At 42.8% G+C, this 24,505-nt stretch overlaps 1 protein-coding gene across 11 annotated transcripts in view; it reads right to left on the bottom strand.

Moving 5' to 3' along the window:
• The window catches only part of ahcyl2b (adenosylhomocysteinase like 2b), a 94,681-nt gene extending 82,504 nt beyond the window's left edge, over window positions 1-12,177 (bottom strand). For 8 of the 11 annotated variants that reach the window (XM_072562836.1, XM_072562839.1, XM_072562837.1 and 5 more), the window contains exon 1: window positions 11,781-12,176. In XM_072562836.1, the coding sequence (XP_072418937.1) occupies window positions 11,781-12,065 (285 nt within the window). In that variant the 5' untranslated portion in view covers window positions 12,066-12,176. Of the gene's footprint in view, window positions 1-11,780 lie in introns of all 11 variants that reach the window. The other 3 variants (XM_072562840.1, XM_072562844.1, XM_072562838.1) reach the window with 2 other exon arrangements.
• Between the last annotated feature and the right edge of the window lie 12,328 nt (window positions 12,178-24,505).

Here is a 24,505-nt window from a genome sequence, read left to right as displayed (position 1 = left end):
ATAGATCCAGTTGGGATGGTGAATTTAGTTTTTACTTAACCCAATTTAGAAGAGACAGTCAATATGCCCACTGAAAAGACATTTGATGATTAAGCATCACCTCAATCTGTTGGTATATGTTCTGACAAGTGATAAAATGGTTTTTTTCCCTCCATTTGATCAGATGCTTGTTAATGAGAAGCACAATAGCTGATTTTGAGATTTTTTAAAAAACCTGATTAGACTTGCCAGAGAAGCAAATATGACCCCATAATAATCTTAAATATGGAATTCCTGATTTAAGCCATACTGCATTGGATTTATTCTCTTCCTTCACCCCACCCTATGCCAGGATAGGAAAAAAGAATTACTATAAATCCCCCTGGCATCACACAGCAGGTATAGAGCAACACAGAATGTCTACCAACAGTTTATTGATCTGTTCAGATGCAGATACTGCCTAAAGGCTTTCCAGGGAAGCAAATCATAAGTATAGGTTTCACCTTCAGGATTTCATTTTGTAAAAAAAAAGAGTAAGGCAGGCTCTTAAGAGTACTAATGTTCTTAAACTATAGTTATAGAGAATAACAATATTCACTGATTAGAGTTTGAGGTTTGATGAAAGCAGAACCAATCATTTGACACATAATTTTCTAGAAACCTAAGTTACTGAAAATGCAAGAATCTGTAATCAATGCTACTATAATTAATTATTCAAAAGATAGTAGATAAAATGTTTCCAGAGTCAATATGACAGACCAAAGAAAACTACAGTATTGTTACAAGCCAAAACAGAGTGCAAGTCTTTATGCACAAATTTTGAAGTGTGTTATAATAAACACACGTTTTCACTTGGTGAAACAAAAGTAATGTAATTATCAGCAAATTATGTTGAACTGAAAGCATCTGATGTGGTTTATAGCCCCACACGTTTGGATACTGGTTAAATGAAAATATAGTACAAGAAAGAATTTTGCTGTCCTGAAGTAGAGATTTACTGAGAAATCTCTCTATTTATTGCAACATACTGTTCTGAATGATATATCCTGTCTGAACCACAAGGAAGTCTGTCTGCAACTGAACCAAAATTTCCTTGCAGAACAGGAAAATCAATGCTATCATGCCACAATGTATTACAGCCAACAGCATGCAGCTGAAATCAGAAAAGTACAGAAATATTCCAAAAATAAGAATGTGAGAAATAAGAGAAACAGACTATACCAGCCTCCCAAGCCTGTCCTGCCACATATTATCATGGCTGATTCAACTTTATCTTCAACTCTATCTTCCTGGCCTGTACACCATTTCTCTGTAGTTCAAAACCTGTCTAACTCAGGCTTGAATATAGTAAAATGACTCTGCTCCAGCAGTTCTCTGGAATAGAGAAAAGATTCATCACCCCGAGGAGAGGTTTCTCATTTTCCTCCTATATGGGTGATTCCCTCAATTAAACCGTTCCCCCAGTTCTAGATTCTCCTATGAGGAGTAACATCTTTCATTCCTTCATAAGATGTGGGCATCAGCAGTTAGTCCAGCATTTATTGCCCATCCCAAATTACCCTTGAGATGGTGGTTGTGGGCTGCCTTCTTGAACTGCTGCAGTCCTGGAAGGAACATGGGAACAGTGGGCCGTTCAGCCCATCAAGTCTGTCTCACAATTTGCTGTGATAGTGGCTGATTAAACACTTCAAAAGATGTTCATTCGTACATTCTCATAATCTTGTACATCATGTAATCAGAAATCTATCAATCTAAAACGTAAACATACACAAAACATGAGCTCCCACTGTCTTAGAGGCAGAGAATTCCAAAGGTTCAGAATCCAGAGTAAAATATTTTCTCATCTTGCAACTAATTTCCAGGACACCATACTCAATGCAGTGAAGCAGTGAAAGAAATTTTCCTCTAGTTTACTTTCAGCAGAAGAAAATCCTATAAGAAATGTCTGTATTTAGTTGAAATGACCAACACTAAAAAAAATGTACAAATACTGCTATCCTAGGAATTTTTGAAGCACAGTTTTATATCTTCACTCTGTCACACATCTTGTATTCAATGCTCAATCAACATACACAACATCAGCACATGGATATGAAAGCAAATTGTATTCTGCTACTTTCGTCATCTCACATTTTTGACCAGCTGCAACATTAGCTCATTCCCACATAAATTTTCATATCACTAGAATGGCTTGACAGTGCTGGACAAGGAATCAAACATTTTGACTTCAGAGCAAAGAGTATCAATTTTATTACAACAGTGCAGTGAAATGAATTACTGAGGACAGGCTTGTGCTCTTTAAAGAAAAGCAGTGTGACAATAAGCTTTGGCATAGAGTATAGTGCCAGCTCATTCAGTATAATCACTTCCAAGAAAAAACTACCTACCCTATGATTAGCTAGTGACACAGAATGACTAATTAAGAACTAAATCGCAGTTTTGGATAGAGGGTTCATTATTCAGAAGGCTGAAATAATAGATTTTTTAAAAACTGCAAATCAGACATCCATTGAAAGAAATGTTTGCACTTATAAGAACAAGTGATAATTTGGTCCATTGTGCCTGCATCAACACTTTGAAAGAGCTATTGAATTCACTCCACTTGCCCGATTTCATAACCCACAAGTCCCATGCCATTTCCTAATCAAGTTTTAGATCAAACTGCTTCCATGATCTTTTCAAATAGTGAATTCATATTGTAGCAGTTCACTTTGTAAAAGAAAAATCAAACTACCCACACTTCAGTGGTTTGACCAGATTTGACCAGAGTAGGCAGGGTTATTTCACGAGGAAATATTGTCTTCAAGGACAGATGGAATCTATACAAGAAAGACAGGTTGCATCTAAACTGCCACAAATATCCTGGTGGGTAGGTTTGCTAGTGCCACTTGGGAGGGTTTAAATTAGTGTAGCAGTGAGGCAGGAACCAGAGCGTGGGGTTGAGGTCGGGGGGATTTAGGTGCGTCTAGGATAGCTCTTTGAAACTATCTATAAGGGCCATTCTAGAAGTGGTATTGTGGCACATGTGTGTCCAACTCAAAGTTTCAGTTGGGGAGCAATTCAGGGAGTGGCCATGAATCTGTAAGTTTCCGTTTACTTATGGATAAGGATAATAGTACGCCTTGGGTGAAAGTACTAAATTGGGGAAAAGCTAACTACCACAATATTAGGTAGGAACTGGGATATGTAGATAGGGGACAGCTATTTGAGGTTAAATCCATATCAGGCAAATGGAAATCTTTTGATTCCAGTTGACTAGAACTCTGGAACAGCGTGTTCCTAGGAAAATGAAGGATAGGATGACAAGATTCGAGAACCTTAAATGATAAATTGAGAGCTTAGTTAAAGAAAAAAAAAAGAGGCAAGCGTAAGATTTAGAAAACTGAAAACAGACAGAGCCCTTCAAGAATATAAAGATAGCAGGAAAAGATTCCTGGTGAAGGGCTTCTGTCTGAAACATTGACTCTCCTGCTCTTCGGATGCTGCGTGATCTGCTGTGCTTTTTCAGTGTCACACTTTTCGACTCTAGCAGGAAAAGGAGTCTAACAAGTAATTAGGAGGGCGGGGAGGTGATGGCCTCATGGTATTAATGCTAAACTATTAATCCCAGAAACTCAACTAATGTTTTGGGCACCCAGGTTCGAATCCTGCATTGGCAGATGGTGGAATCTACTGATGACCATGAAACCATTGTCAATTGTCAGAAAAACCTCTCTGATTCATGAAGGTCCTTCAGGGTACAAAATCTGCTATTCTAACCTGGGCTGGCCTTCATGTGACTCCAGAACCATAGCAATGTGGCTGATTCTCAATTATCCATTCAAATGACCTAGCTATCCACTCAGTTGCATCAATTGCTACAAAGTTTCAAAGAAACAAAAGAGGATAGATTGACTTTGACATCGGAAAAGACAATGGCAGAAACAGCCCTGTAGACCCTGCAAAGTCCTCATTAACATTTGGGGCTTAGCGCCAAAACTGGGAGAGCTATCTCACTGACCAATCAAGCAGCAGCTTGACATAGCCTGATCACAGAATTGTACCCAAAACTCCCAAACAGCACCATTACCATCCCTGGATAGGTCCTGTCCCACCGACAGGACAAAACTAGCAGAGGTGTTGGCACACTGGTATACAGCTGGGAGGGAGTTGCTCTGGGAGTCCTCACCATTGAGTCCAGATCCCATGAAGTCCCATGGCTGATGAATTGATACTCCTCTATTTTGAGCAATACTTAGAGGAAGTGCTGAGGATGGCAAGTGCACAATATGTACTCTGGATGAGGGATTTCAATGTCTACCACCAAGGGTGGCTCAGTAGCAGTACTGCTAATTGGGCTGGTCTGGTCAGAAAGGACACATCTACTGGACTGGGTCTGCAGCAGGTGGTGAGTTAAAAACAAACTTGACTGCATCCATACCAACCTGCCAGCTGCAGATGCATATGTCCACGACAGTATCAGTAAGAGTGACTACTGCACAGTCTTTGTGGAGATGAAGTACCATCTTAAGATTGAGAATAACTTCAATCGTGTTGTGTGGCATTATCACCATGCTAAATGGGTTAGACTTCAAACAGATTCAGCAAGTCAAGACCGGGCATCTATGAGGCATTATAGGCCATCAACAGCAGAACTGAACTCCACTACAATCTGCGATCTCATGGCTTGGCATATCCCTCACTTAACTATTACCATAAAACCAGGGATCAACCCTGGTTCAATGGAAAGTGCAGGAGAAAGTGCACACCAGGAGAAGCACAAGGCATATCTGAAAATTAAGTGTCAACCTGATGAAGTTACCAAACAGGACTACTTGCATGGCAATAACAAAAGCAGCAAGTGATAGACAGAGCTAACCAGTCCAACAACTAACGAATTAGATCTAAGCTCCTGCATTCCTGCCACATCCAGTTAAGAACGGTGGTGAACAATTAAACAACTTATTGGAGGTAGCTGCTCCACAAATCTCCCCATCCTCAATGATGGCCAAGCCCAGCACTGTGCAAAAGATAATACTGAAGCATTTGCGGCAATTTTCAGTCAGAAACATTGAGTGGACGATCTATCTTGGGCCTCCTCCATGGTCCATAGCTACCAGTCTTCAGCCAGTTCAATTCCAAGTGATATCAAGAAATGGTTGGAAACACTGGATACTGCAAAGGCTACGGGTCCTGACAACATTCTGGCTGTGCTCCAGAATTTGCTGCTCACCTAGCCAATTTGTTCCAATACAGTTACAACACTGGCATCTATCCAACAGTGTGAAAACTTGGTGAGTGCTATACATGCATAGCAGGACAAATCAGCTAATTACCGCCCCAGTCCAATCTCAATCAGTAAAGTAATGGAAGGTGTCATCAACAATGCTATCAAGCAGCAACTGCTCAGCAATGCCCAATATGGGTTCAGCCAGGACCAGTTCCTGACCTCATTACAGTCTTGGTTCAAACAAGGACAAAAAGAGGAATTCCAGAGTTGAGGTGAGAGTGACAGCCCTTAACATTAAGGCTGGTTAGACAGAGTGTGGCCACCAAGGACTTTCTGGAATCAATGGGTATCGGAAAGCAAACTTTCCAGAGGTTGGAGTCATATTTGGTACTTAGGAAGATGATCCTCATTGTTGAAAATTAGTCATCTCGGCTCTAGGAAATTCTCAGGAGTTCCTCAGGGTGGTGTCCAAGGCCCAAGCATCTTCAGCTGAAGACCTTCCCTAAGGTCAGAAGTGGAGATGTTCACTGATGAACGTACAATGTTCAGCACCATTCGCAACTCCTCAGATACTGAAGCAGTCCATGTTCAAATGCAACAAGATCTGGATAATATCCAGGCTTGGGCTGACAAGTGACAAGTAACAAATGCCAGGCAATTACTATCTTCAATGAGGGACAAAATCACCATTGGCCTTTGACATTCAAATCATAGAATCCCTAGAATGTAGAAGCAGGCCGTTTAGCCCATTGAGTCCACAACAACCATTCATAGTGCATCCCACCCAGTCCCACTCCCCTATCCTATTTCTATAGCCCTACACCCCAATAGCCAATCCACCTAACCTTCACATCTTTGGACTGTGGGAGGAAACAAGAGCACCGAGAGGAAACCCAGACAGGGGGAAGAATATGTAAACTTCACAAAGACATATGTCCCTGATGCTGTGAAGCAGCAGTGCTAATCGCTGAGCCACCTTGTTACCATCTCTGAATCCCCCACTATCAACATCCTGAGGGTTACAACTGACCAGAAACTCAACTGGACTCACTACAAACTCAGGTCAGAGGCTAGGAATACTGTGGCAAGTAACTTACCCACTAAGCCTGTCCCACCATCTACAAGGCACAAGTCTGGAGTGTAATGGAAAAGTCCCCATCAGCTCACAAAGCTTGACACCATCCAGAACAAACCGGTACACTTGATTGATACCACATCCACACCCCCCACCACTGAAACTCAGTGGCAACAGTGTAAGCTATTTACAAGGTGCACTGCAGAAATTTATCTAAGATTCTCAGACAGCACTTTCCAAATTCATGACCACTTCCATCTAGAAGGACAAGGGCAGCAGGAACATGGAAACACAACCATCTTCAAGTTCTTTCCAAGCCATTGCACCACCCTGACTTAGAAATATACCACCATTGCTTCATTGTTAGAGTGAAAATCCTGGAATTTCCTCGCCAATGGCATTGCGTGTCAACCCACAGCAGATGGCCTGCAGCGGCTGAAGAAAGTAGTTCACCATCACATTCAAGGACAACTTGGGTCAGGCAACTAATACTGACCAACCAGTAATGTCTACACTCCACAAAACTGAATTTAAAAAAAATAAAAGGGGCATGATATGCCTTAGGCAAATAGGATTAGGGAAAATCCCAAGGTGTTTTAAAGTTCTTCAAGAGGTTGGTCATGGCTCACTTCAATTCAAGCCTCCCAGATTGCCTTGATCACTTGCAATTTGCCAACTGACGCAAAAGGTCCATGATGGATGCCATCTCCCTGATCCTATACACATTCCTGGAATATCCAGACAAGGATAACCACGTTAGGTTCCTACTTACTAACTACAGCTCTGCCTTCCAACACCATAATTCCAAACAAATCTATCACCAAACTCTGGCACAGAGGTCTCTGCTCGCCACTTCATAACTGAAGTCTCAACTTCCTGACCAAAGACTGCAGTCAATAAGAATAGGCGACAACACTACAGCCACAATAATCCTCAACATTGGTGCCCAGCAAGGCTTTGCGCTCTGCCCCCTACTGTATTCCTTATACATACATAACTATGGCTAAATTCTGTACCAACTCCATTTACAAGTTTTCTGATGACACCCCAGTTGGAGGTCAGATCTCAAACAACGACGAGACTGGAGTACAGGAAAGAGTTTGAGTGCTTATCAGCATGGTGTTAAAGACAACAATCTCGCCAACATCAACAAAATAAAGGAGTTGGTTATTGACTTCAGGAAGTGGAGTGGAGGGCACGCCCCTGTTTGCATCAATGGTGCTGAAGTGAAGATGATTGAGAACTTCAAGTTTATGGGAGTGGAGATTATCAACAATCTGTCCCCGTCCACTCATGCTGACACTACGGTCAAAAAAAGCACAACACTTCTACTTCCTCTGGAAGCTAAGAAATGTCCGTAAAGACTCTTACCAATTTTTAGGATGCACTCTATGGTGCATCTATATCTGGATGCAACGCAGCTTGGTAAGGCAACTGCTCTTCCCAAGTCTCCAAAGAAACTAGAGTTGTGAACATAGAATATTACAGCACAGTACAGGCCTTTCGGCACTCGATGTTGCACCAACCCGTGAAGTTAATCTGCATTTAAACTGCACCGTTCCACTATTATCCATACATATGTCCAATGTCCATTTAAATGCCCTTAACGTCAGCGAGTCTACTACTGTTGCAGGCAGGCCATTCCACGCCCCTTCTACTTTGAAGAAACTATCCTGGTGTCTGTCCTAAATCTATCACCCCTCAATTTAAAGCTATGTCCCCTCGTGTTAGCCCTCAATATCCAAGGAAAAAGGCTCTCACTGTCCACTCTATCTAACCCTCTGATTATCTTATACGTCTCGATTAAGTCACCTCTCAACATTCTTTCCTCCAATGAAAACAGCCTCCATTCCCTCAGCCTTTCCTCAAGACCTTCCTCCCATACCAGGCAACATTCTAGTAAATCTCCTCTCAACCCTTTCCAAAGCTTCCACAACCTTCCTATAATGCAGTGACCAGAACTATATGCAACACTCGAGGTGCAGTGTCTTATACAGCTGAAGAATGACCTCGTGGCTACGAAACTCAAAGCCCTTACCAATAAACACCAATACACCATATGCCTTCTCAACAACCCTAACCACCTCAGTGGCAACTTTCAACACAGCCCAGTTTAACATGCACACCAGACTCCCATCCATCAACTTCACTTATACATCCTGCTGCATTGGGAAAGCAACCAACAATCAACCTCCCACCCAGTTATACTCTCTTCCATCAGGCAGAAGATATAAAAGTTTGGAAAGACGTATGAACAGATTCAAGAACAGCTGTGCCCTGTTGTTATCAGATTTCTGAATGGACCTCTTTAGTGTTAATGTTGAACTCTTTCTGCACCTTACCAGCAGCTGAAACATTGTATCCTGCACTCTTCTGTTACCATGATGCATTTGTATAATACAATCTGCCTGTAAAATATGTAAGACAACACTTTTCATTGTACCTCAGTAGATGTGACAGTAGTAAATCAAATCAAAACAAAACCAATATTTAAAGAGCAAGAGGACAGCTCAGGAAAGGGTGGGACCACTCAAGAACAAAGGTGGAAACTTATGCATGGAGTCAGAGAAAATGGATGAGGTCCTTAATGAAGGATGAGAAGCACATGGTGGATGGTGGGTCTCAGGAGGGGAATATCGAAATTCTGGGGCATGTCAATAAGAAAGGTGGTGGTGTTGGGTGTTTTGAAAAGCATTAAGATAGACAAGTTCCCAGGACCTATGGAATCTACACCAGAATGTGGAGGGAGGCGAGGAAATTGAACAAAATCTTTGTATCCTCTCATGTCTCACAAACTTGACTGAGTTATTTGAGAAAGTGACAAAGATGATTGATGACAGCAAGGTGGTAGATGTCATCTATATAGATTTAGCATGGCCTTGACAAAGTTCCTCATAGCAGGTTGAGACAAAGTTTATGTCACATGGGAGCCGTGGTGAGCTGGTATGATGGATACAGAACTGGCTCAGTCATCGGAACTCAGTTTAGTAGCGGTAGAGTATTTTTCAGTCTGGAGATCTGTGACCAGTGGTGTTCCATTTAAGAGGCATCTTGACAGATAATATCAATAGGAATGGAATTGAGAGATTTGGATTGTGTAAAGGCAAAAGGTTTTTAAGTTTAGAAAAACATCATGCATTGGTACAGCTGAAGGGTCTGTTCCTGAACAAACAGTTTTTCATTTGTAGGGTGACAGCAGGTACAGAGGGATCACCTTATGAAGAGAGGTGTATCTGGGAGAGAGAGCGCGGGAGAGAACAAGAGAGAAAAAGAGAGAGAGACACAATGATGTTTTAATGCAAGTGTTACAACACCTCAGAATGAGAGAACTCAGTAACCTCAGCTAGTGCAGAAATTGAATTTTATGCTGTTGATATCAATCTGCATTGCAAACCAGCTTCAGTAGGTTGGGCCCATACTCAGCAGAATTTAGATTATTGGAAGGCAACCCTTTTGAAACAAACACGATGCTTAGGGGAATTGACAGAATAGACGCGGAGAGGTTGTTTCCCCTTGTGAGTGTGTCTTGGGCCAAATGGCATAATCTCAGAATAAGAGGTCGCACATTTAAACAGAGGATGACAAAGTTTGGTAGAAGATTTGTAGAAGATGTGCTTGTTGTTGTGGTTCTGTTCGCCGAGCTGGGAATTTGTCTTGCAAACGTTTCGTCCCCTGTCTAGGTGACGCTTCACAAGAGGCTCCCAAGCACTGAGGATGTCACCTAGACAGGGGACGAAACGTTTGCAAGACAAATTCCCAGCTCGGCGAACAGAACCACAACAACAGAGGATGACAAATTTCTTCCCTCAAGACGATAGCGAATCCGTGGAATTCTTATTGCAGGGGGCTGAGAGGCTGGGGATATCAGACATTTTCAAGGCTGATATAGATTTTGAAACAGTAAGGGAATAAAGGGTTGTGGAGAAAAGAATAGAAAAGGATAGTCTTTACCATCAGATGCACTTCAATGAATGCGTGAAAAGTTTGCAATATCGCCTCTCAGTGCCATCTTAGGTACAGGGTACCTAGGTACAGATACTTTTAAGTGTTGTTACAGAATTGAAATAGTTTAAAAAAAATTAGCATGGAAATACAAAGTTTAAAAAGTCTAAAATGAGAATAAAAGGTAATTTTGAAGTACTCAAGTTATAGTCCTTTTTCATTGTGTGCGCCCACCCGGCTTCAAAACAAGAGGCCACGGTGCACCCATGCACTGACCTCTGTCGACGACTCATCACCTTGGTTGGCCAGAGCTCGCTAGGCACCAGCCCTGGCCATGACTCGGCTCTCAGCTCTGCTGCTGCTCCAGCCATTATTTGTTTCTGGGACTTGGCCTGTGGACGCTCTGCTCCTACTGCAGCTGTAACTTGTCGCTCACACAGGCTGGTCTCTGACTTTGTTCTCTATTCCAAGTTTAAGAACTTAAAGTTGTTAAAAGTTGGGAGGAAAATTGCAGCAAGAGGAAAAAAGAAAGAAAATGGAAAAAGGACCTGGCGAGCAGAGGCGCTTCTAGAAGCATTTTACTCTGCTGCCATCTTAACTGGCAAAGACAGGAAAATGAAGTTGAGGATTAACAGGTCAGCCAGCAGAGCTGGCCGAGTGGTCTACATCTGCTCCTCCATCTTGCAGTATTATTAAAACGGAGACGAGGAGAAATATCTTCACTCAGATGGCGGTGAATCTACTGAATTCACTAACCTGGAGGATGCACAAGATCAATCACTGGGCGCACTTTAGGAAGAAATCGGAAGATCTCTGGACACTAATGACATCTAGGGATTTAGAGATAGTAGTGTATGTATATAGCATTGAGGTTGATGGTCAGCCATGATCTAACTAAATGGTGGAATAGGCTGGATGGGCTAAATGGCCCAACCAGGTTCTGATAAAATGTATGCTATTTATCATCCTTTGTATCCCAGAATATAGTTTAGATTCTTAGCAAGCCAATGAAGCCAGATCTCATCGGCATTACTGAGTGGTTTGTAGGACAATTAATTGACGGGGATGCGTGACCACGTCAGAGACTAGAAATAATCGGACCGATGATTCCGAAGATTCAATAACAGACGCTCCAAGGAGAATAGTTGAAAGAAACTTTTTTTCTTTCGCAAATGACCGATACGCTCCTTTCAAAGTGCTGGCACAGTGACGATGGGCAGAATGGCTTCTTCCTTGTCTGATTCATTGAGAAGGTGGATTGATATGATGTCATTGCCACGCGTGCTCCCGAAACCCCGCCCCCTTTGGCGCGCGCGGGGGCCCGTGCACTCGTTTAATTCAAGCGGGCGGTTCGGCAGTTACTGTTCCACCGAGGAGGCAAGAGCCTTCTCACAAGCTTACTCACTCACTCTCTCTCCCCCGCGCCCTCCCACACAAAAAAAATAACAAACACAAACAATATTCACCCCCCCATTCTGGATTGCTAGAGGAGTACTAAAGTCGGAAAAATCACAAGGAAGTGAGTGCGGTAAGTGGTCATGGTAGAGTTTGCCGGTCAGGTTCAGTTCCCCTCACCTTCTTCACGGTCCGTGGGGCTTCCATGACGGTGCCGTCCGCGTTGAAAGTGTCTCCGTTCTGTGTGGCCTCAGTGGATTTCATCGCCGACTTCGAGTCCTTCGGCATGGTGTTGCTGAGGGGTGGCAAATGATGCTGTTTGATTTCCTCCGCTGAGCTCGTCGCCGTGGGCTCCCCGTCTTTTGTTTGAACGTTCTTCCTCTCAGCGTTCACCTTATCCAAGGCCACAACTGCCTCCTTCAATTCCACTTCGGCCATCTTTGCTGTGACCACCTGAAGCGACATTTTTTTCTTAAATCGCCGAGCGCGCCTTCTCGCTCTCCCCAACCGCACCCGTTCCTCTCAAACTCCAGCTTTGCTTCTCTGTCGCTGCACTAACAGTGTTCACGTTGCGCATGCCCCGCGCCGCCACTTTATTACCACCGCCTCCTCTCTTGCCCCCACCCCTGAGAGTGCTGTAGTTTCTTTCTACCTCAATTCTTACTATTTGCGCCGATAATGCAAGCCAGAAGGACTACATTTCCCACAAAGTGTTTCATTGGCTGTAAATCCTTGCGCAAAGGTTTCTGGGTAGTTCAATTCCTTTCCATCTGAGTCGTACAAAGACGAGAGTGCAGGAAACTACATATCCCAGAATCCCATCTGCTGATATCGAAGAATATCGTTTAGGTTGACAATGTGATGGAAAGTGTAGACTTTCTTCTTGTCTCGCCTCCCCCAGCGTTCAAAATCGCTCTTCCACAATGTTGGACGTTATGCTTTGCTATTCCGTTGATGTTTTAGAGTTATTCAACTGGTATTAGTTTAACTGCAATCTTTATCTGTACAATTAAGAATCACACAACACCACGGTATAATCCAACAGGTTTGTTTGGAAGTACTAGCTTTTGGAGTACTGCTGCTTCATCAGGTAGCTTTGGAGCAGGATCATAAGACGCAGAATTTATAGCTACTGAAACAATATATTGAACAAACCTTGATGGCTGTTAAGTCTTTCATCTTTTAGAATAGGTTGCAGGTTTTTGTTGATTAATATGTAAATCCCAGAACTACTTTTTAAGGCAATCTCGACATAACTAAAGGTTTTATAAAGCAAGTGACATCTCAGCACATTAAAGGGAAGACGTTAGAGTCTCTGTATCCCAATTTTGGGTCAGACTGGTTCTTACCTTACATCTTTAATGCATTGTCTGAGCTGTCACTTTTTAAATTTCTGATTTTTTAACTTTATCCACCCCAGTCCAACACTGGTACCTCCATATCATGTATCTAAACAATGAGAGACTGATGGCTGAGTATTCTCCTGTTGCGTTTAAGACAAAATTAGTCAGCAGTTGTAATTGTTACACTAAATGTAATGATCTCCTGGGAATAAGTTAAACGATATTGAAATTTAATACAGCAGTTTATAAAGCCAAAGCAGAATTTACTGCCAATTAAGTGCCTTTTGAAGTGTCTGCTCTTGTAATGCAGGTAGATGTGGAAACATTTCTAACTTAGGCGCTCTGCCCACGATGGCAGTAGAAACAACTTTTTTTTAAAAAAAGTTCATACAGTGGAAGTGAGCTCTACTGGTAAGGCCAGCATTTGTTGCCAATCATTGTACTTGAGAAATTTGTGATGAGTCTCCTTCTTGAGCTTCTGAAGTCCATATGGTGTATGCAGACCCACAGTATGTTAGGGAGAAATTTCCCAATTTTTCACCCACTGGCAGTGTAGGAATGAGAGTAGCCCCATATTAAGATGGTGCTTATGTGGCTTGGATGAGTGCTTGTAAATGGTAATGTTCTTATGTGCCTACTGTTCTTGCTTTTCTTGATAGTGAAGGTTGTAAATTTGGAAAGTGCAATTGTAGCATGTGAATAAATGAGTTTTTTTTTGTTGAGACCTAAGTATTGGATAACATACTTAACCAGTTCCTTGTTGAACAGTACTGCTCAAATATCTGGGGTAAGGCTTAAGGTACAATCCTCAGAGGTGAGGGTACAATGGGCTGAGCTAAAGTTGATGCAGCACAACTTGCTCATTTCGAGGTTCTAATGACAGTAATAAAGATTGTGACAGCAAAACATGTGGTTTTTGAACCATCGTTTGAAATGTAAGAAATGGTTATAGTCTTCAAGACGCTCCTGTGTTCAGTGTCTTTTTCTCTGCTCCACAGATGACCACTATTGTATCAGGTTGGTCTGGGATTCAAATGACATAGAGTCATAGAGATGTACAGCATGGAAACAGGCCCTTCGATCCAACCCATCCATGCCGATCGATATCACAATCCAATCTAGTCCCACCTGCCAGCCCCCGGCCCATATCCCTCCACACCCTTCCTATTCATATACCCATCCAAATGCCTTTTAAATGTTGCAGTTGTACCAGCCTCCACCACTTCCGGGGCATGGATAAGATAAATAGACAAAGTCTTTTCCCGCGGGGGGTTGGGGGGAGTCCAGAACTAGAGGGCATAGGTTTAGGGTGAGAGGGGAAAGATATAAAAGAGACCTAAGGGGCAACTTTTTCACGCAGAGGGTGGTACGTGAATGAAATGGTCTTCAGACAATGGGGAGATGTACTGACATTTGACATAAAGAATTCTTTATCATAATACAGTTCTGTTGAGGTCCAATTTCCTTGCCCTTGGACTAATTATATGAATAATATGTTATTCTTTAAATGCCTTACTCCATTACCTCACTGATTATTCCTTAGATCATCTAACAGGTTTTTGATTTTGTTTTTGTAGTCCCTTTTTACATTGTCTCTCCCCAGTTTCTCCCAGTGTTTCTCAACATTATCAAATGCCTGTCCTGTGTTATTCTTCAGTTCCGTTGAAGCATCACACACAAAATGTCACAATCTGTCCGTTCTCCTGCTGACTGTCAATGCTGTGTAGTTTCAACATTTCTTGTTTTTCTTGCATAATTGTTGCTCAGTTAATATCCACATTGGACTGTGTTTTACTTTCAACCACGGTGGATTTGTCAGGGGGCGGGGGGGGGGGGGGGGGGGGGTGCGGGGGGAGGTTAGTGAACAGGATAGATAACTGCCTCTACAGTTAAGTTTACAAGAAAGAAAGAACGTATATGTATGTAGGCTTTCACAATTTCAGGACATTCCAAACAGCTTCATCGCCAAGGAAGTGTAGCTCCTGTTGTAAATGTCTGGCAGCTACCTCATTTACAGCTGATACCAGATGCTATTACAGCTGTTATTGAGGACCAGTCTTTGTACTGTTCTGTTTTGAAATTAAGATTTTTTTAGTTGAAGTGGAACAACTAAAATATCAGATTATAGAGCAGATAGTTCAACAGCACATTACAATTCTAACTACACTGACCTGGTAGATTCCAAATTGGGAAAAACCTGTCAGGATGGACACAAACACATTGAAAATGGTGTGGACCGTCAAGGCTACAGCACTGTACACACACTTCCATTAAGGTGAAATATAACTGTGAGCTAGACTGTTCAGCTACAAATGGTTAAATATGCAAATGAAGTTTCAAAGGTACAGCAGCAGACCAGAAATTCCTTGTGGGCACTTTCTGACAAATGAAGGAGCGTATGATAGTTAAGGATGGAAAACACATGCTGGCTTTGCCAATAATGCCCACATCCCATTGAAAAGTAATTGAAAAAAATCAGCTTATTTTGACCCTGATTTTCTATAGTAATATTAGTGAAACTGTTACCACTCCCCATCACTGCTCCCAAAGCTGACAGCAACGTTGAGCCCACATGTACAGAATAGTGCAGAAATCAAGAAGTTTCTTTCTTTGAGCCTAAGCTCCATCATTAGCTGTAATGTGGAGTGTTGTAAGAAATGCTCTCTCCTGGTTCTGCTAGGAGCTGCTTTGGACAGGGATATTGCCATTTGTTTGTAATATGGGACTTAATAGTATTAAATGGTGAAGGATTAATCATGTAAACATCATTAGCCAAATTAGCACATACTTGAGTCATATGTAATTTCTTACAATATAACTAATAATAGGTGACTTTAGTTTAAGACTAATTATCATATTACACTTAAGAGACATTGGTATTTCCTAAGGGATACTGGAGTGACTAATGTACGTCACATGGTTGTTAACAGTAGAGGTAAGACTAACTGACCCAAAAAGCTAGAACATACAGCTCGAGCCAACTAACTTCTGTGATGTAAACTATGAGATTTATACATCGTTTTATACATAGACATATAATTTATTGCAGGTTTGAGTTCTTGGATTCTGGATTTGAGAGACTTTTTTTCCCCCTGTGTGCCTGAGGTTAATAATTAATTTTGTAGGTATGTCTTCAGCTATGGTGCTTTGTTTTATGAAGACTTTTGAGGCCTGGCTTTATAATGAATAGCTTTTTGTATACATTGGTCAAGTTTTACGACTGACCAAGAAAAACAAACTCCAGTTAGGTCAGGTGAATGTTTTTAGTTTAAGGGAAAAACCCATAGCTTAGAGAGTGTGTTTTTCAGTTTTACTGAGTTAGAGCAGCCCTGTGAAGTGTTTTAAATAGGGTACCTTTATAAAGCAGTGCTCCTGAGAAATGAAGGATATAGTGAACTAGATCACTTTAGAGTGAAGAGTTATGGAGTCATACAGCATGGAAATAGATCCTTTGGTCCAATTATTTCATGCCGAGCATGTTCCCAAACTAAACTTAAGTGTGAGCAGCAGCGGAGGTAGGACGAACTCGGAAGGCTGCAGATAAGGTAAAGCAGTTTTTATTAAAATTACTTACCGGTAGCGGGCAGAAGGAGCGGGAGCAGCGAAGGAAGTGACGGGGACCAGAGGGGTAGCCGGGAAGGTAAGCAGTGAGTATAAATACTCACCCTTCGATGCCAACGGCCATTTTAAGTGTGAGCAGCATTGGAGAAGGAGTGGGAGCAGTGGAGGAAGTGACGTGGACTGGAGGGGCAGCTGGGAAGGAAAGCAGTGACCATATATATCAGCAAGGCGGCTAAACCTGAGACTCTACAACTGTAGTGTCTCCCACCCGCCCTCCTCCTCTAACCTAGTTAATAAGTAGGAAGAGCGGGAGCGACGACCAGGGTACTGCCGGTAATATATCTGGGCAGTGGCTGAACCCAAGACACTACACGAGTTGTGTCTCCCAACCGCCCCCCCCCCCCCCCCCAACCAAAAATAGTACTCTGGTTTGTTAAGGTAAGGATTTTCTATTTCTTTATCGGTGAATGGTTAAAAATTTACTTTTTATGGTTTATTTATTAATTGGTTTTTAGAAAAAGACTATAGCAGAGAGGCATCAGAAAGTATTTTAACAAACCTATACAAAGTAATTAAGCAGAGATGGCTGGGCAGGTGATGGGCTGTAGCTGTATGATGTGGGAGCTGGCTGAACCCATTGTGAATGGCAGTGACCACATCTGCAGCAAGTGTTGGTTGCTGGAAGAACTCTGGCTCAGAGTTGATAATCTGGAATCTGAGCTTCAAACACTGCGGCATATCCCGGAGGGGGAGAGTTACCTGGACGCTTTGTTTCAGGAGGCAGTCACACCTGGGAGATTAAGTAATTCACATTCGGTTAGTGATCAGGGACATCAGAGTCTGACTGTAAGTGAGGCAGGCAGGGAGAACTTGAGCTCAGGAGTGCAGGAGCCTCAGCCCTTGACCTTGTCCAACAGGTATGAGATTCTTGCTCCTTATACGGATGAGGAAAAGGGCTCTGGACAGGATGAGCCAACTGACCACGGCACCATGGTGCAGAAGGCCATTCAAGAGGGTGGAGCAAAAAGACAAGTAGTTGTTATAGGGGATTCTATAATTAGGGGGACAGATAGTATCCTATGCAAGCCGGATTGGGAGTCTCGCATGGTGTGTTGCCTGCCCGGTGCCAGGGTGCAGGACATTTCCAACTGGCTTGAAAGGATATTGGAGGGGGAGGATCCAGTTGTTGTGGTCCACGTTGGGACTAACAACATAGGCAAAGCTAGGGTGAGGACCTGTTTGAGGATTATCAAGCACTAGGAAGGAAATTGAAGTACAGGTCCTCAAGGGTCATAATCTCCGGATTACTGCCCGAGGCACGTGTCAATTGGCATAGGGATAAGAAAATTAGGGAAGTAAACACGTGGCTAAGGGATTGGTGTGGGAAAGAGGGATTCCATTTCATGGGGCATTGGCATCAGTTTTGGAACCGGGGGGATCTGTACCGTTAGGACGATCTCCACCTGAACCGATCTGGTACAAATGTTCTAGCGAAGAGGATAAATAGGGTGGTCAGTAGGACTTTAAATTTCTGAGTTGGGGGGAAGGGAAAGTGAAAGCGACAGGGAGTATGGAGTTAAATGAAAAGATAAGCAGGAGGATAGCATGTATGCAGGTGGATTTAACCTTGAGGCAGATTAGGAATGCAACAAAAAGGAAGGATAACTTAGGACATCTTATGACTTCCAATATCTCTAATGATAAGAATGTTAGCATTAAGGCACTTTACCTGAATGCATTCGTAACAAAGTAGATGAACTAACTGCACAGATCATCGTGAATGATTATGATGTGGTAGACATCACAGAGACATGGTTGCAAGGGGTTCGGGACTTGAAGTTAAACATTGCAACTTATCGAAAAGACAGGGAGGTGGGCAGAGGACGGGTGGCCTTGGTAGTTAAGAACAAAATTAAATCTATGGCACCGAATGTCATAGAGTCGGATGATGTGGAGTCTGTGTGGGTGGAATTGAGGAACCATAAAGGCAAAAAAACCATAATGGGAGTTATGTACACACCTCCTAACAGTGGTCAGGACCAGAGGCGCAACATGTACCGGGAAATAGAAAAGGCATGTCAGAAAGGCAAGGTTACGGTGATCATGGGGGACTTCAATATGCAGGTGGACTGGGTAAATAATGTTGCCAATGGATCCAAAGAAAGGGAATTCTTGGAATGCTTACAGGATGACTTTTTGGAACAGCTTGTCATGGAGCCCACAAGGGAGCAGGCTATTTTGGACCTAGTGCTATGTCATAGAACATAGAACATAGAAAAATACAGCGCAGTACAGGCCCTTCGGCCCTTGATATTGTGCCGACCAAAGCCTACCTAACCTACACTAGCCCAATAACCTCCATATGCTTATCCAATGCCCGCTTGAATGACCATAAAGAGGGAGATTTCACCACTGATACTGGCAGGGCATTCCATGAACTCACAACCCGCTGAGTAAAGAATCTACCCCTAACATCTGTCCTATACCTACCACCCCTTAATTTAAAGCTGTGTCCCCTAGTAACAGCTGACTCCATACGCGGAAAAAGGTTCTCACTGTCAACCCTATCTAAACCCCTAATCATCTTGTACACCTCTATCAAATCTCCCCTAAACCTTCTTTTCTCCAATGAGAACAGCCCCAAGTGCCTCAGCCTTTCCTCATAAGAATCTTCCTACCATGCCAGGCAACATCCTGGTAAACCTTCTCTGCACCCGTTCCAGTGCCTCCACATCCTTCCTATAGTATGGCGACCAAAACTGTACACAATACTCCAGATAAGGCTGCACCAGAGTCTTATACAACTGCAACATGAGAACCAGACTTTATAAAAGATCTTAAAGTAAGGGAACACTTAGGAAGCAGCGATCATAATATGGTAGAGTTCAGTCTGCAGTTTGAAAGAGAGAAGGCAAAATCGGATGTAATGGTGTTCCAGTTAAACAAAGGTAATTATGAGGGCATGAGAGAGGAACTGACGAAAATCGACTGGACGCAGAGCCTAGCAGGGAAGACAGTAGAGCAAAAATGGCAGGAGTTTGTGGGTATAATTGAGGACACAGTACAGAGGTTCATCCCCAAGAAAAGAAAGATTATCCAGGGAGGGATTAGACAGCCATGGCTGACAAAGGAAGTTAGGAAATGTATCAAAGAAAAAGAGAGATCCTATAAAGTGGCCAAGAGCACTGGGAAATCAGAAGATTGGGAAGGCTATAAAAACAAACAGAGGATAACAAAGAGAGAAATAAGGAAGGAGAGGATCAAATATGAAGGTAGGCTAGCTAGTAATATTAGAAATGATAGTAAAAGTTTCTTTCAATACATAAGAAACAAACAACAGGCAAAAGTAGACATTGGGCCACTTCAAACTGATGCTGGAAGGCTAGTGATGGGAGATAAGGAAATAGCTGGAGAACTTAATAAGTACTTTGCGTCAGTCTTCATAGTGGAAGACATGAGTAATATCCCAACAATTAAAGGGAGTCAGGGGGCTGAGTTGAGTATGGTTGCCATTACAAAAGAGATAGTGCTAGAAAAGCTAAAAGGTCTTAAAATTGACAAATCTCCTGGCCCCGATGGGTTACATTCTAGTGTTCTGAGGGAGGTGGCTGAGGAAATAGTGGAAGCGTGGTTGAGATCTTTCAAAAGTCACTGGAGTCAAGGAAAGTCCCGGATGATTGGAAGACCGCTGTTGTAACCCCATTGTTCAAGAAAGGATCAAGACAAAAGATGGAAAATTAGCCTAACCTTGGTTGTTGGTAAAATTGTAGAATCCATCGTTAAGGATGATGTTTCTATATTCTTGGAAGAGCAGGGTCAGATTAGAACAAGTCAGCATGGATTTAGTAAGGGGAGGTCGTGCCTGACAAACCTGTTAGAATTCTTTGAAGAGGTGACAAGTAGGTTAGGCCAGGGAAACCCAGTGGATGTGGTCTATCTAGACTTCCACAAGGCCTTTGATAAGGTGCCACATGGGAGGCTGCTGAGTAATGTGAGGGCCCATGGTGTTCGAGGTGAGCTACTGGCTGTCTGACAGAAGGCAGAGAGTTGGGATAAGAGGTTCTTTTTCTGAATGGCAGCCGGTGACAAGCGGTGTCCCACAGGGTTCAGTGTTGGGGCTGCAGCTGTTCACGTTATATATTAATGATCTGGATGAAGGGACTGGGGGCATTCTAGCAAAGTTTGCCGATGATACGAAGATAGGTGAACAGGCAGGTAGTACTGAGGAAGTGGGGAGGCTGCAGAAGGATCTAGACAGTTTGGGAGAGTGGTCTAGGAAATGGCTGATGAAGTTCAATGTGAGCAAATGCAAGGTCTTGCACTTTGGAAAAAAGAATACAAAGCATGGACTACTTTCTAAATGGTGAGAAAATTCATAAAGCCAAAGTACAAAGGGATCTGGGGGTGCTAGTTGAGGATTCTCGAAATGTAAACATGCAGGTTGAATCCATGATTAAGAAAGCAAATGCAATGTTGTCATTTATCTCAAGAGGTTTGGAATATAAAAGCAGCGATGTGCTACTGAGACTTTATAAAGCTCTGGTTAGGCCCCATTTGGAGTACTGTGTCCAGTTTTGGGCCCCACACTTCAGGAGGGACATATTGGCACTGGAGCGTGTCCAGCAAAGATTCACACGGATGATCCCAGGAATGGTAGGTCTAACATACGAGGAACGGCTGAGGATCCTGGGATTGTACTCATTGGAGTTTAGAAGGTTAAGGGGAGATCTAATAGAAACTTACAAGATAATACATGGATTGGAAAGGGTGGACGCTAAGAAATTGTTTCTGTTAGGCGGGGAGATTAGGACCCGTGGACACAGCCTTAAAATTAGAGGGGGTCAATTCAGAACAGAAATGTGGAGACATTTCTTCAGCCAGAGAGTGGTGGGCCTGTGGAATTCATTGCCGCGGAGTGCAGTGGAGGCCGGGACGCTAAATGTCTTCAAGGCAGAGATTGATAAATTCTTGATGTCACAAGGAATTAAGGGCTACGGGGAGAATGCGGGTAAGTGGAGTTGAAATGCCCATCGGCCATGATTAAATGGCGGAGTGGACTCGATGGGTCGAATGGCCTTACTTCCACTCCTATGTCTTATAGTCTAAACTAGTGCCATTTGCCTGCATTTGGTCCATATCCCTTCAAACTTTTCCTATTCATATACTTATTCAAATGTCTTTTAAATGTTGTAACTGTACCTGCATCCACCACTCCTCTGGCAGTTCATTCCACATGTACCACTCTGTTTCTTTTAATAAAAAGTTGCCCCGATGTCCTTTTTAAAACTTTCTCCTTTCACCTTTGAAAATATGCCCTCTTTTTAACTCCCACCCCACCCTACTCTAAAAGACCTTTGCTATTGATATTCACCTTATCTATGCCACTCATGATTTTATAAACCTCTATCACCACTCAACCTCCTACATTCCAGTGAATAAAGTCCCAGCCTCTTTATTCCTTATAACTTTTATAGCCTCCATTCCTGGGAACATGCTGGTAAATTTTTTCTGAACCCTCTCCAGTTTAATAATGTCCTTATCGCAGGGCAACTAGAACTGCACAGTGTACTCCATAAGAGGTCTCACTAACATCCTGTACAACCTCAAAAAGTACACCCAACTCCTATACTCAAAGGTCTGAGCAATGAAGGCAAGCGTGCTAAATGTTATCTTAACCACCCTGAGTACTTGTGATGCAAATTTCAAAGAATTATATACTTGAACCCCTAGGTCTCTCTGTTCTACAGCACTGCACAGAGCCCTACAATTAATTGTATCAGTTGTTTGATTTATCAAAATATTAGTTCCAAACCAGAAGTGATGGGATAAAACCATAGAGGTTACTTTTAATTTGAGTATGCTTAAGCAGGTATATAATAGCTCCTGGAGGAAGCTATCTGCAGTTCCAGTCTGAAGGTTTCAGTCCCAATTGAATTAAGTTACCAAGATGTTAGAAAAAAGGCACTCTGGTGTGAGTATGATACAAGTGCTGTTTTTGGGTACTGTAACAGGGATGTGTTTTCAAATCATAACAATGTTTTGGAGTTAATGGAATTCTATTTATATTGTGTTTTAAAAGCTTCAAATTTGTATTACAAGTTGATTTGCTTTCTTCTATTGTACCTTCATTTCTTTTGTTAAAACTTCTTTTTTCTTGGTAAAACAAAAATTGCAACTTAAGGCAGCACGGTGGCTCAGTGATTAGCACAGCTGCTTCACAGCGCCAGGGACACGGGTTCAATTCCGGCCGTGGGCTGAGAATGTGTATAGGGTGTAAGAAGGCAGAGAAAGAGTTCTGCATTTTGTGAAACAAGAGGTTCAGCTGAGCATGAATCAGATCAGATAAGAACTTATAGTTAACAATGGGGTGTTGGAGGCAATGGTAATGGGTTAACAAGGTGAAAGGTCTTCATTATGTGAAGCCAGTTATTCGTTGTGTAACAGCAGATGGCTTAATTTTTATTATTGATACTCATTGATTGTAACGGTCACCCAATTAATATGTATGTTGCCGTATTTGGATGCTCCTCCCTGTAAAATGACTATATAGTTCATTGAGAAACTGCTGTTCCAGAGAAGACGATGAACTCATGTCTCTGTGCACATGGGTGATCGTTCTCTCTCCCTCCATGGCCCGGAATAAAGATAGAGGTAAAACTACTGTGTCTCTGAGCGTTTTGCTCGACTGATGTGAGAAACGGGACAACAATATTGGCACAGTCAGCAGGATCCAAATGAATAGTTACGAACGGACAGTGTCAACGGCTGCCCGGAACATCAGTGACGAGGCGGACGGGCCCACAAGATAAGATTTTAAACCTTGGTCCCTCTCGATATTCCTGTGTGCTGGAGACATTCAATCACTTGCTATTCTATGGATTCCTCTAACGGTAATTAGTTCAGTCAAGACAGACAGTTTCACAAGTGCACTGGCAGGTAGAGATTAGAGTCCTCTGTGCTGCATTTGGGGGAGGGGGTGTGATTGAGGTTGAGTCCTCTGCATGGTACTGGGGTTAGAGTCCCCTAGGGTGGGAGGGGTGTGATTGAGGTTCAAGTCCTCTGCCGGTACTGGTGAGAAAGTCTATAGACTTACAGAGTAGCCTGTTAGAGCTCACGAAGAGCTGATATCCTACTCTCCTGGGTTATTAGAACTCTGTTAGTTTAGCTTATTGGTATCAGTGTTATGGTATAACAGGTGATGCTATTAGTAAATAAAGGGGATGACTAAAATAAACTAAACTGTCCGTAAGAGGTTTTTTATTCCAGACTCCCAAAGAGTACGATCTCCTGGACAAACCATGAGAGGCTTATAGGTTGAGTCCACAAGGGATTCCCTGCGCCATCTCAAATCTGTACTTTAGAACATAGAACATAGAACATAGAACAATACAGCACAGAACAGGCCCTTCGGCCCACGATGTTGTGCCGAACTTCTATCCTAGATTAAGCACCCATCCATGTACCTATCCAAATGCCGCTTAAAGGTCGCCAATGAATCTGACTCTACCACTCCCACGGGCAGCGCATTCCATGCCCCCACCACTCTCTGGGTGAAGAACCCACCCCTGACATCTCCCCTATACCTTCCACCCTTCACCTTAAATTTATGTCCCCTTGTAACACTCTGTTGTACCCGGGGAAAAAGTTTCTGACTGTCTACTCTATCTATTCCTCTGAATACTGGGGTTCGAGTCCACTGGGGTGGGGGTTTGTGTTTGAGGTTCGAGTCCTCTGCATTGTACTAGGGTTTGAGTCTCCTTGGGTGGGCGGGGCGGTGTGATTGAGGTTCGAGTCCTCTGTGTGGTACAGGTGTTCGAGTCTACTGGGTGGGTTGATTTGAGGTTCAAGTCCTCCGCACTGTGCTGAGGTTCGAATGCCTATGAGGAGTAAAGTGAGAAAGGGATTAAAGTCCCCTAGTGGCAAAATTTGCAGCTCTACGACTCTTTTTGTTCTGGAGGAAGAGAGTAGCTTGGATTGTGGTGTCATGTGGTCCACTGCGAG

This window comes from Chiloscyllium punctatum, chromosome 44, assembly GCF_047496795.1.
Source record: "Chiloscyllium punctatum isolate Juve2018m chromosome 44, sChiPun1.3, whole genome shotgun sequence".
Classification (NCBI taxonomy): Eukaryota; Metazoa; Chordata; class Chondrichthyes; order Orectolobiformes; family Hemiscylliidae; genus Chiloscyllium; species Chiloscyllium punctatum.
This window is presented reverse-complemented; position numbering and strand designations above follow the sequence as displayed.